Below are 13384 nucleotides of genomic sequence, written 5' to 3'. Positions count from 1 at the left end.
TCAAACTTATTCTTCTACTGCCTCATTTTGCCTACATTGCTGTTTTTATTTCTATGTATCTGGTGGGTTGATTCCATCTCCCAGCCTTGGAGAAGTGGTATTTTGTAGGGAAGTCCTATGTGTCCAAGCAGCACTCTCCCTTGTGGTCACCAGAGCTGTATGCTTTAGAGGAACCCCTATTTGGGCTGCGTGGGTCCTTCTGTTGTGGTGGGCTGGCTAGCCTCTGCTCTGGTTGGTTGCCAGGCCTTGCCTTGTGTGGAGCTTGCTGGCCACTGGTGAGTGGGGCCAGGTGATGAGGTGGCTGACTTCAGAACCCCTAGGGTTCCTGTGGCTAATACTGGCCCACTGATAGGCAGAGCCGAATTTCAGGGTGGATGGTTGTGGGGCTGGAGGTCCTGGATCTAGTGGTTGGGACCAGTTCCTCACATGGTTGGCTTCAGGATTTGGGGTATCACAGAGCTGATGTCAACCCATTGGTGAGTGGGGCTGGATCCCCAGGTGGTTGTCTGAGGGATCCAAGGTGTTTTGGAACTGGTGTTGGCCTGCTGGTAAGCAGTGTTTGGGCCTGGGGTGGCCCCTGGGGCTAGTATTGTTCTGCTGGTGGATGGAACCAGGTACTGGGGGGGGGTCTCTGGATGTAGGGCTTGGGGGGTCCTGGTGTTGGTGTTGGCCTGCTGGTGGGCAGGGCTGATGCCCAGGAAGTCCCAAGGCTAGTGCCAGCCCAAAGATGGGTTGAAGCCAGTCCCAGGGTCTGTGGATGCAGGGGCACTGGGTGTCCTGGAGTTGGTGTTGGCCGGCTAGTTGTGGAGGCTGACTCCCAATGGCTGGCTGCAGAGCCCAAGGGGTCCCCAGGGCTACTGCCAGTGTGCCAGTGTGCAGGGCCAGATCCTGCGCCCTCTGGTGGACAAGGCCATGTCTGGGCACTGTGGGCTCTGGGGGTCCTAAGACAGCCAGCCTGAGGTGAGGCTCTAGCCTTGCCCACTAGCTGCTTGGCCTAAAGTATCCCAGGACTGGTTCTGACAGCCTGGTGAGCCAGGCTAGGTCATGACGCTAATAAGCTAGAAAGAGGATTCCAAAGTGGCTTGTTAGCACCAGTGTCCATATGGTAGAACCACCTCCCCAAATGCCTGTCTCTGGTGTCTGTGTCCCCAGGGTGAGCTCCAGTTAGTTACCTCCTGCCCCTCCAGAAGCCTGTCCAGGATCAGCAGGTGTGTCCGACTCAGGCTCCTTTCAAATTACTGCTTCTGCCCTGGGTCCTGGAGTGTGTGAGATTTTGTGTGTGCCTTTTAAGAGTGGAGTCTATATTTCCCATATCCCTCTGGCTCTCCCAAAATTAAGCCTCACTGGCCTTCAGAGCCAAATATTCTGGGGCTCATCTTTTTTGTATAGGACCCCCTGGGGAGCCTTATGTGGGGCTCAGACCCCTTGCTCCTTGGGTAGAATCACAGCAATTGTAATTATTGCTCTATTTATGGGTTGCCCACTGTGGTGTGGGTCTTGACTATATTGTATTTCTTCCCCTCCAAACCATCGCGTGTATCTTTAGTTGTAGGAGATCTTTCCTGTTAGTCTTCAGGTCATTCTCATCAGCAGTTGCTCTGTAACAGTTGTAATTTTGGTTTGCCCATGGGAGGAGGTGAGCTCAGGGTCTTCCTACTCCTCCATCTTGGATCTTTCCAAATTGATTCACAAATTCTAACAGACAAATGGATTTTTCCTTTCCCTTCTTTCCTGTCTTGTGTGAAATAAAAGATGTGAGAGGACCCACAGAGATAGTGCTGTGACTTTCCAGTTCAATGAACCTGACTTGGTGAATGTCTCCTGATTACTGGTAGGAGTTCCCTTCTGAAGGAACAATTCCTTTTGTGCACAGACTTTGTGGGTATATTTGAATATATTCTAAGGCCTGTTAGGCTTTTAGATTTCTGAAAGGAGGAAACTACCTTTTAATCAAATATTCTTGACATTGAACTAGAATGATGCTGACACTGAGACCAAGATAAACTTAACTATGCTTTTTTTAGTTGACTATGGCTATATTCAGTTTTTGAAAGAAAACTAAATTAGGTATGAATGAAGAGTTAGATAAATGTGAATGATTTTAGGAAAATAACAGAATAAGTTTATGGAGCTAGAATCAAAGCTAAAAGTGATGCAAAGCAAAAAATATATCTAGTTTGACCCAAAAGAATGGAAGTTTCACCAGAGCAATACACATGTAGTATAGGATTCTGGACACTGGAACCATTTTTACCCCGTATTCAGAGACAGACTCTGCTTTAGTGACTGTTAACACTAAAATTAAGATAACTGGAGATTTTGAATGAACTCTTAAGGAGCATACAATCTGTATCTTAAGATCTGTACAGCTTCTAATCATAGTGGGAAACTTTTAGCTTTGCATTTTGTTGATATGATCATTAAACTATGTATATTCCAGAGCTTTGAAAGCATCGGAGCCATACAAAACCATGTCCGTGATGTTTCTTCGTCATTGTCTACAATGGATACCATATAGTGTCCAACCCAGAGGATCAAACTGTTAAAATGTGAGCAGTGTTAACTGGCTACTCTTTGTGGCCATATCAAGCTGGTGCCCTGACTTGCAGCTGTGCTAGTGAACAGAAGGGCGAGAGTGATGTCGGCTACAAATGCACCACTGCACTCCGAGCACGTGAAAATAGGGTGAGAGTGACCTGGTTACAAGTGCACCACTGCACTCCAAGCACGTGAAAATGTGATAAAATGCATTTCCTGGAGTTACATCTGGCTCCCAGTTTTCTATCTCTTGAACAAAAGGAGTTGAGAATAGAAAGAGTGGGAAGTCTGGAACTCTCTTGATGTGCTGTCAGATATGACAACATGAAAACAAGGGATGGAAGCACCAGTTGGTGGGTAAACTTGAATTTCCCTGAGATGGAACCCCACGTGCTCACTGGAAGCACAGAACAAACTGAGAATGTGGGCTTGGAGTTGATCGATTTGCAGTTTCTTCCTCCTCTGGATGCTTTTCTGTGAGACGAAGGTGCTCCCACTGAACACTCTCTTCCATGTAAGTTTAACAAAGGGGGGGATTTTGCTAGGATCTACATATTTTTGTCATTTTTAACCTTATTTGAGCCCTGGTCAATTTTTCACATATGTCTCAGTCAGTAAAGTGAATTAGCTTAACTTCTTTTTGAACAATCTTAGGAACTCAATTTATTTGATAACTCAGATGACATTGAAGCTACAGTCCAGGATGTTTAATTAAAAGAAAATGAAGATTTGATAGTTTGAGGTTGTCAGGTAGAAATCCTCATGGTTTCTCATCACATGATGAACATTTTTCTGTTGTAGAACACTGGCACACACTGCCAGTTGTGACTGGAGGTGGCCAGGCCATGGGGCCCGGCGCTGTGCCACATGAGGGGGTGGCTGCCCCCCCCCTTGCCCTCTTCTTCCACAGGGTCTGACCCCAGCTCTGAACAGGCAGAGCTGACAGTTTTGTGTGATGCTCCATCTTTGTTTTTCTGTAGATGACATACACCCCAATTTTTTTCCACACAAAAACATCAAGCTATATTTATGTGCTCTTATTTCAGTTACAGTTAATAACTAAGGGCTTGAAGTAAACAAGAAATTATTTGGCACGAAATATGAGGTAGCCTTTCATAATTACCATAGCACAGAAGGACTGCCTGCAGGTGATGGACAGAAAGCTACGCACACAATGCACTCAGATGCAGAGATCAATTATCCAGGGAGTTATGTATGTTTTTTTGAAAGAGTCTGTCACAGCATCACACATTTTAATACAGGATAATGTTGAGATTTAAACTTACATTTCAATGATGTGAACAGTAATCCATGTCCTCCCCTCCCCTTTATTTAGGTCCTAACTTTTCTGACACAATCCAGATCAATCTGTGCCCACACAGTATTATGAACGAACGAGGAGAGCCTCTGTCTATGGAGAGTCCTTCAGTGAGTGAAAGAATCAGTAAGCATGTGATTATTGCTTTCTCACACAGTACCTGCCATGTGAGTGATGCAGTCGGGGCGTATGAAAGAAATTAAAGACTTAGTTTTTCCAAAAGGAATTTAAGATTAATCTTGATGAGGGATTATGCAATTGCTGCTATCCTAATGTTTTTGACTTATGAAAATGGTAATTTCATATGATTTGAAGTAGTGATTGTGAATGACAACACAGTGTATGATTAGGTTCCAAATTATGGGATAGAAGCTACCTGTTCCATACAGGCTTTGCGTAGGTAGGATATGGGTGACCTGGGTTTGTCAGAGGACCATTACCTGGATGGGTTGTATCGAGGATGGGAAGAGACGTGGGGCAGGTGCTCCAGGCAGGAGGGAGTGAGGCAGGTGGCGTGGATGGGACAGTGGTTCTCAGATGGCGTAAGTGGGCTGGGGATGGGCTGAGAGAGAGTCGAGCTAGGGAGGCAAGAGAGACTGCTGCAGCACTAGTTGTAGAGCATTGGCTGAAATGGAAGGGAACGGATGGGAAACACACAGAACAGGAGCACACTCCCTGACTGTTTTGGTTGGATGACATTTCTACTTTCTGAGCTCCATCTTTTCTATCACTTACGTGCTTCTTTACATTCAATGATGCCTATGTTCCAGACAAGTATTAGACACCATGATGGATACTTTGTGTACCAGACATAATTTCTGACCTCTGCTTTAGTATTGTTAATAAAATTTTAACAAATTTTAACTTAACGATAAGTTCACAAAATTTTAAGTAAGTTATGTTGTGCTTCCCTAAATTGATTATAAGTTCTAGTGTAACAGAGACAGAGACTTTTGTATTCATTCTTTCAAAACTGTAATGAGTGTCTACACGTGACGGTCACTGTTGTTAGAAAAAGAAAAGCTGCAGTCCTGGTTGAGAGAGATCCAGACAAACAGTTATGAAATATGATAACTGTTTCCAGCAAGCTGAAGTGAGATGAATTCTTAAATTTCCTGGAAGTGTTGAAGACTTAAAAAAATAATTTTCTGAGCTGAGGCTTAAAGGATAGAAGTGGTTTTGAGGCATGAAAGTGAAGTGTGGGTGGCTCAGAAAGATTGGGACAGCCTATGTGAAAGCACAAAGGTGGAGGATGCAGTGAAATGACACAATGACATGACCCAGTGACATGGCACAGTGACATGACCCAGAATGTACACATGTGCTGATATTGCTGAGTGTAGGGTGGAATGAAGGACAAGAGATTGTGCAAATGGGCAGGGGCTGGACACATGTCTATGCATGTTATGCAAAGGATCTTAGGTGGTATGTTATGAGGAAGCATGATGATTAGGCAGCATACGTTCAGACTTCTATGTGGAGAATAGAGAGGGAGAGGGCAGGACTGGGCAGGGAGCCTGGAAAAGAGGTTATTGCTACTGCGACCGCCTGTGATAGATAAACTGGGAGAAAGGAAGGGAAGAAAAAAGGAGAAAAGATGAAAAAGTCATTGGAAGGTAAAATGGACAGACCTTAGTGTTTTATAGAACATGGGGTATAAACTGGAGAGAAGATGACAAGGACCCTTTCTGACTTATTCACAACTGTATCTCTAGCACTGGGAAGAATCCCTCATCTAGGCTCCCAGTAAATAGCTGTCAAAATGGATAGAAGGGAGAAATCCAGATGACTCCTGGGTTCTGGAGGAAGCAGAATGTTTATACCAATCGCCAGTGGAAGGAATATGGGAGGGGAAGATCAGGTATTCCTCTGTGGACCGATGTGGGACAGACTGTTGGTTTTTAGAAGAGCCGAACTATAAGACACAAGTTATAAGAGAGCGAAGGAAGAATTGGTAATGAAGGAAATGCCAAATATGACTGCAGAAAGGCAGGACGAGTTTGGGGTTAGGTTAAAATACTAAGTCAAGAGAGGCATTTTCAAGTGGAAATGTTTGACAGGGTAATTTGTCCAGAGTTCAATGTGCATGAAGTCTGGCAAAATCAGAGTCTGGCGCTGGGGACTCAAGGAAGAACATCACCCGTGTTGGGGAGTGAAGAAGTTCCCTTGCCTTTTCATGTCCAAAATTAGAGGTTGGCTTATAGTTCAAGTTATATGAACTCTGTGGCTTTGTGCATCTTTTAACCTGAGAGAGACAAAGGCAGCATATGAAATGGTGGTTTTAGTAACAACCAAAGCACAGGTCAGAGATTGATGTTACTATACAATAATACCTATATGGGGAGATACCACTGTTAGAAACACTACCTTGGGTCCTAGTTTCTTATATAGAACAGAAAATTGCAAATTATGTGATTAAAGTTGATCATAATAATATATTTTAAAGGAATATGTGTTTATTTAACCAATAACTTTATGCTACATAAATTGAAAAATCCTCCCTGCCTATGATATTACGAGCAATAACTGCATATATTTGTCTCCATATATGGTCTAATTTAGCTGGTCCTTAGGAGTTTTGTATGGTTGCTCTAAAATATTAGTTGCATGAAAAGCACCTAATGTTCTTTATAATAGTCTATTTTTTTAAATTCAAGAGGGCCTGTGAATTAATATTTTAACAAGCACCATTGTGTGATTCTGATACAGGTGTGAAGAGGTTCTATCTGGAGAAATCCCTCCTTGAGAAGCTCTTGGGCCTGACTTGCATTTCTTAGCTGGTGTTCTTGCTCTCTCTCGTGGTACAATGTGGAATTGTATATTTCAGATTTTTCATTTTCACTGATTGGCGGATAGAGCTCCACAATTAATCTACCGGTTATCCAGCCTTTATTTAACCATTCTGTAAACATACAGATGCAAATGTTGCATTAGCATTCATCTCCCTACACACAAAAGAGATGTGAGAAGACCAGAAAGTGTAACATGTAAAATTTCATACTTTAGAAATGTTGTGAGCACAATGCTTTTACACTTTTTTGTTTGGAGAATTTTGAAAGAATCGTAGTAGAAGAGTATTGAAGAGGCATTTGGTGGCAGCATTTTCATGGGCCAAATGTTTATCTTTTGCTGGGTCCTTCCTCTGTGAATCCTTTAGGACTCAGACTCAAGCTTTGTGATGCACATTTGAATTTTTCATTTGCCTGTTTTTGTTTGTTTTTTGCTAATGAGAAGGACATAATTGTATGCAGAGTAAAGAGTTAAGGGTAGAAATTCCTTCTTCTTTTCCTTCTTTCCTCCCTGCCTTCTGGCAGTCATTCAACAGATGTTTATTACAACCCCCTGAGGAAGGTTTTGTGAGTGATTCAGTGATAAGCAGGACATCATTTCTCTGAATGAGGAGAAGCCCACCAAAGGCTGTCATGAAGGCTCCATGCCCAAAGTTCAGGACAGTTCAGCAACCCTCAGAGGAAGGAGAGAGTAACCATGGGGAAATCATTACGGAGAAGATAGCATCTGAACTGCAAGTCCCTGAGACTGGCCACTCTAAGAACCTTTGTGCAACCGAGTTGCTGACTTATATGACATACAATTGTCTGTGCTTATTGTGGGTATTTTATTCAGTGCTGATTATGTGTCGGGCAGTGTGCTAAGTGTGGGCGTATAAAATTCAGGAAGGATTGTAATCAAGCAGGACCCTGTGGGACCATCCCAGGGCAGAGCCCCACCACCCCATCATGTCCTCTGCCAGCCTTTTGTCTGTAGAAAAACTTTAGTTAAAGAATAAATTTAATCAGAGAAGTGGGAAATGTGGAAAGAAAGGAAAACTGTTAAGCAAGACAAAATACTAGTTTAGCCATTAAACAAAGTCAAGGACCTTTGGTTCCTCCTCCAGGGCCGTAGATACTATTCTGAGCCATGTCCTCTGAGCTGTTTTGCAGATACTGAAACCCTCACCAGGTGGAAGAAGTTAACTGCAAGCTGCCCACAAGCACAAAGACCTCAGGTGGAACCAGAAGGTGGATGATGTTGACTCCCAGTTACCTCACCCCCAGCCAATCAGAAGAAGGTCCACGAGCTGATCACACACTCCACACCCCCCTGCCTCATCCTGTCTTTTAAAACCTTTCCCTGGAAGCCTTCAGAGAGTTTGTGCCTTTTAAGCATGAGCTGCCCTGGACTCCTTGCTTGGCACCTGCAATAAACGCTGCACTTTCCTTCACCATACCCAGTGTCGGTAGATTGGCTTTATTGTGCTCAGGGGAGCAGACCTGAGTTTGCTTCGGTAACAGGATGGCTTGGTCTCTGTCTACCTAGAGATCCCATTCTCCTAGTAGAGGCAGACAGGAAACAAAATAGATAAATGATAATAGATAAATAGATAACTATCTACAAAATAGATAAATGAATTGTAAGTTGAGGTAAGGGCTTTGAAGGAAGTAAGCAAGAGGCTGAGGTAGAGAATAACTTGGGTGGGGTGGGGTGAGACCTGCTTTTGTGGAGGTGGCTGGAGAAGACCTCCTGCAACAACACAAGCAATGATGTTGTGAGTCCAGTGCTCCCTGCTACTGAGTCCCTGTCTTAACCATGTTTGTCCTCCCAGCTCTGATGGGGAATCACCAACATTATACTCATTTGAACAGAGAGGAGACTGAGGCACAGGGACACTAAGTAACTTGACGTGTAGTTTGTAAGTGGTGGAGACCAGATCCAAACCTACCTTTCAGTTCCAGAGCCTGCTCTCTTCACCACTCTGACAGGCGTCTCCCGCCAAGGGTGGGGAGGGGAGAGCACATATCGTCCTCCCAGAGGTGGAGCAAGGCTGCACACCACCCTTCCCTTGGGATGTGGGCTTCTTTCAGACACGTGTTAATACAGAAACAGGCATTGGGCGAGTTGAAAAGGACAGAATTCATTAGTTCCCCTGGCACTGTAGAATTACTGATGAGAAAGGTCATTTTCTGGTGTAACATTTTGATTTCACAGAGGAGGACCTCCAGCTCAGAGAAGGTAGGTGATTAATTGCTTAACTAGTTAGTTGCTGACTTGGGAGTAAAACATATGTGCTTTTCCTTGATCTCACGTGTGCATAACTGGTTTCTACTTAACACACAAATTTAGCTTATAAATTGCTTTCCCACCAATAGAAGGGCACTGGAGTACATGCTTACAGACCTAGCACTTTCTTAAATTCTTGCTCCTTTAATTTGGGATGGTTTTCTTTGAGGGCAACCATTCCCATTTCATGACACATGGTAAAATGTGTTCCTTCTGAGAATTTCCCTTCCCTCCTTCTCTGTGGAAATGCAAAGAAACAGAGGACAGGACCAGTCGATAAGCTCACTTCTTGTGTGACTTGCCCCCTTCTCTGTCTTTGCGTTTGCTGGCAGGAGTTACAATTCCCTGATTATAAGAGGTGGCCTGGTGTGAATAGGGCTTGTGGGTCAAGGGCTGCTGCACACATTGGACAAGGCACACGCTTGAGCAGCAGACAGGAGGAGACTGATCCAGGCAAGTGCCTGTCTCACCCACAGCCATAGTCCCTGAGGAATCTCTAAAATATTATTAAAAAAACCTAAGCAAGCCCTAGAGGGTTCAGGTAATCTTACCATGGCCCTTTTGTCCGGTGAAAAATATCAAGTTGTCTTGCACTGCTGAGTGGTTGTTTGCCAGCTGAAACTTCAAGTGGAACTCGTAATCATAAGTGATGTCTGGGACCCTTGAATAAGCCAGGAACGAGGTATATCCAAAGGCATCCATCCCGCTGAGCCTGGGCTGGGTGATGTGAACAGCTGTGGAAAAGCCCAAAGCAAACAGTTAAAACAAGCCTGTTCATGGACTTGTAAGAGGAGGGTTGTGTTTTGCTGCTGCATCTCACCACATAGTCTGTTTACTATCACATTAATTATACTCATGTGCCTTTCAGCATTGAGCAACTCAGAGAATCAATAGGGAATTCAAATCCAGAACAAAGGAAGTGTAGTGTTTTGAGATCCTGTGTATAATCCTTTAACTCACAGACCCTTTTGACATGAAGAATTTACTTAAAAAACAAAATCCTACATTTTGGAGATTAATTTTAGAAATAGAAAAGATCACAGGCAGTCAAAGTATTTGCCTAGGTGCTTTGTAACCATAATTTGGCATCCAAATGCCGGATATGACTTAGAGAGGGACTCACAGCTTGGAACAAACTGAGCTTCTCTAAGAGCCAAAGGTCAGGGATAGGAAGGTCAAGAGATGGGAAGGAAATGGATCAGTTTCCATCACCATATTGTGAATGACCTGAAATTTCCTTGAAGTGAAATCGTTGTCTAAAAGAAATGTTCTTCCTTACTTTGTTCAGACACGTGTTAGATAGTGAAAGCGTGGGTTTCAATAGGCCTGAAACTGTAGGGAGATTTAGTAGAAACAGGAAATGGTAAAACCCAGAAGTACAAGGACCAGTGCAGACAAATAAGATTTAGTTGAGGGGTGCTATCAGCCAGCTATCTTCTCTTTTCATCCTGCCTCTAATCTTGTATCCACATTTTCTCTTTCATTGTTCTGTTTCCTTCATAAATAGTCCCAGATGGCTTGTATTTCCTCACTCCAAGGGGAACAGGGAACAGGAAGGGGGATTTTGACCCCCATCCTGACTACTGTGAATGGTATCCCCAGATTAAAGGATGTTCCTAGAATCTATCTTTATTGGTTCAAGACAGCTCAATAGAGGGAAGAAGAGCTTGTCTTGATTGCTTTATAATCCTCCCTTCTCAAGAGGTGGTGGCTCTCTCACGAAGTTGTAAAACTAGAATTTTTACAAACCTTAAGAAATATCCTCACTCTGGTACTTAACGTTTAAAACAAGAGTTGTTATGACTGGTTATAATTGTTTATACAGCAAATAATTCTGCTATCCTGGGAAAAAGAATTCTATTTATCAGAGGCTTTTATTTCTGCTTGTTTCGCATAACTATTCAAGTAGGGATTTGTATGGAATCAGCTGAATACTTCATTTTGATTTTCTCAAAACTCATCAGAATCTGAATTAGGATTTTGAGACATACCACCTTTTATATACATATTTTTATCTAATGAAGTAATTGGTGGTTTGTGTTTCAGAGATAATAAGACTCCCCATCAGGTATTTCAGTGGTTCTGTAGGTAGGATGGTTGAAGGAAATTAAATAAAATTAACTTGAACTGAAGCAAAATAAAAATACTGATGGTGTTTGATTGTTGGCAGTAAAAACAGTTAAAATAGAATTCAATTAAATACTAAAAATAGGAATATCTTTCTATTATAACATTTCTTCCTGTTAATAATTTACAACTGAGTCTATTAAAAGTTTTTGTACATTTAGGTTAGATCAACAAATACATATGTAGTTCACTATCTGACCCTGAGCTAGATATTGATGACACAAGGATAATAAAGCACAATCCTTACCCTCAAGGAACTAGTGTGTGTTCAGTTAAATTACTCAACTGAACTAGACTGAATCTTGGCCGATGACAGCAGTTCACCTGCTGGTGACAAGCAAAGATCATTTCAGGTGGAAAGAACAACTTATTCTAAGATGGGGAGGCCCAAAACATGTCATACTCAGGGAACCCATGGAGTTTGCAAGTTTTAGAATGAAGTATAAAAAGGGAAGTGGAAGCAAATGAAATGAGATAGTTAAGACAGGGGTCAAATTATGAAGGGTTTGATAGCTTCCTCATAATTTTTGAGTAGTTAAGCAAAGATCAAAGTTGGCTTTTAGAAATATCACTGCAGTGATGAAATGTGAAGGCTGGATTAGACAGGGGGATGTGGAGGAAAAACCTTTGGTCAAGAATGATAATGAGGACTTTGGGACATTGGGAAGTCTAACAATGAGTTCAGCTTGTACCCAGTCATCAGTGTAAACAAATGGATGAGTGACTCACTGAAAATGGTAACAGTGTGATATTGACAGAAACAGTTAATAATAGAAATGTGTTATCAGTGCTAGTGCAAAAAAGAAGAAGGTTGAACCGTGAAGGTGGAGGGTAACTTATGCTGACAGGAGTGGATCTATCATGTGCTCAGAGTCTCTTGGTCTGAAGCCACGCTGACCAATGACAACTCTACACCGTATGCAGCTGTGATCTCAGCCTGCACTTGGTGTAGAGAAGGGCTTGGTATGGAGAATAGAATGCAAACATCTTATTAATAATATTCTATATTCATTAAATATCAGGATAAATAAAATGTATTATTAAAATAAATTTTGCCTGTTTCTTTTTAGTTTTAGAAATGTGCCTCCAGGAAGACAAAATTGCACAGGGAGCTCCCTTCCTATCTGCTGAACAGCCCTGGGGAGAACGACATGGCTCCCGGCAGGCAAGTGCCTTCTCTAAACCCTTAGCTATGACTTACCTCAAGGGCCTTTGTCTCGTGGTAACTTTGAGCCTGTGAAAAGAGAAGCCCCTTCGGGGAGCAATGGAAGCAGAAAGGGTCAAAGAATGTCAGGACCACACTCAGAGGGCCCTGTGTCCTCAGCCACATGCTTGTCCTCCTGCTAGGTCAGGCAGGAGGACACAGAGGGGCCCAGACTAGGAGGAAGAGGGCTTCCATCCTCAGGAATGATTCTTTCCAGTTCTTTACAGTAAGCCCTTTATGATCTTAACCAGGTGACACTGAGTGAATTTGGTTACTGTGTTATACAAATTCCCAGATCAGACTCTGGGACCACCAGTCCTCATCAAATCAAGTGACTGAACAGGTTGCAAGGAGAATATTTTCGGACTACTAAATGCATTTTTAATTTTTTAATCCTAGTTGCCTCATGGCTTCCAAATGTGAACTTATGCATTTTTTTTTCCTTCAGTGCTATTAAAGTGACAGCAGTGGATTGGGAATGAGGAAGGAAAGGATTGCTGAGATTTGAAGTAAAAATAAATTATTTACTGTGTGGAAGCAGTGAAGGAACATCTCAGGCAGTCAAAGACCTAACATATCTCAGCATCTTAGGGTCGTTAAAAATTCTAGAAAACCTCACAAAGGGAGAGTGTCATAATCTTTATTATAAAAACATGCTCTGCTGTGGCTTGGTGTAGAATCTCTGCACAGCGTGTTTTATTATGCTTACAGAACACATTTTAGCAAAAATTACTGCAGAAAGGGTATCAACTTCTGTTTTCTAGAAAATGTACTAAGGCAAATTTTTCCCATTCCCAGTAAAGGCAGAGAAATAACCATTACTGTTTTAAATGTTACTGTAGTTTTCTTTATCTTTTATAAGCATTCTGTAGTCAGTCCTCTTCATCTGAATTACTGAAGTTTTGTGCAAGGAAGTGGGCAAGAAGAGCTACTGGGATGTGGGAAGAAGACATCGCTTGGGCTCAGGTGGCAGGTCCATCTTCCGTTCCTCACTTCCTGCAGTGAGACTCAGGCTGTCCGCAGGGTGATGGAGGGGAGGCCGCTGAAGCCTCAGCTCAGGCTGGATTCTGGATTTCCTCACTTCCTGTGTGAATTTGGGCAAGTTAACTTCTCTGTTTTAGTTTCTTCATCTGTAAAAT

At 42.7% G+C, this 13384-nt stretch overlaps 1 protein-coding gene across 1 annotated transcript in view; it reads right to left on the bottom strand.

Annotated features, from left to right (window-relative positions):
• EYS (eyes shut homolog) overlaps window positions 1-13384 on the bottom strand; it is a 1724957-nt gene that overhangs the window by 92441 nt on the left and 1619132 nt on the right. The window contains exon 34 of the mRNA XM_059083021.1: window positions 9466-9648. Within this exon, the coding sequence (XP_058939004.1) occupies window positions 9466-9648 (183 nt within the window). The remainder of the gene's footprint in view (window positions 1-9465; window positions 9649-13384) is intronic.

This window comes from Kogia breviceps, chromosome 13 (genome assembly GCF_026419965.1).
Source record: "Kogia breviceps isolate mKogBre1 chromosome 13, mKogBre1 haplotype 1, whole genome shotgun sequence".
In the NCBI taxonomy this organism is placed as follows: domain Eukaryota; kingdom Metazoa; phylum Chordata; class Mammalia; order Artiodactyla; family Physeteridae; genus Kogia; species Kogia breviceps.
The sequence above is the reverse complement of the archived record's forward strand: the minus strand, read 5'-3'. Positions and strand labels throughout refer to the sequence as shown.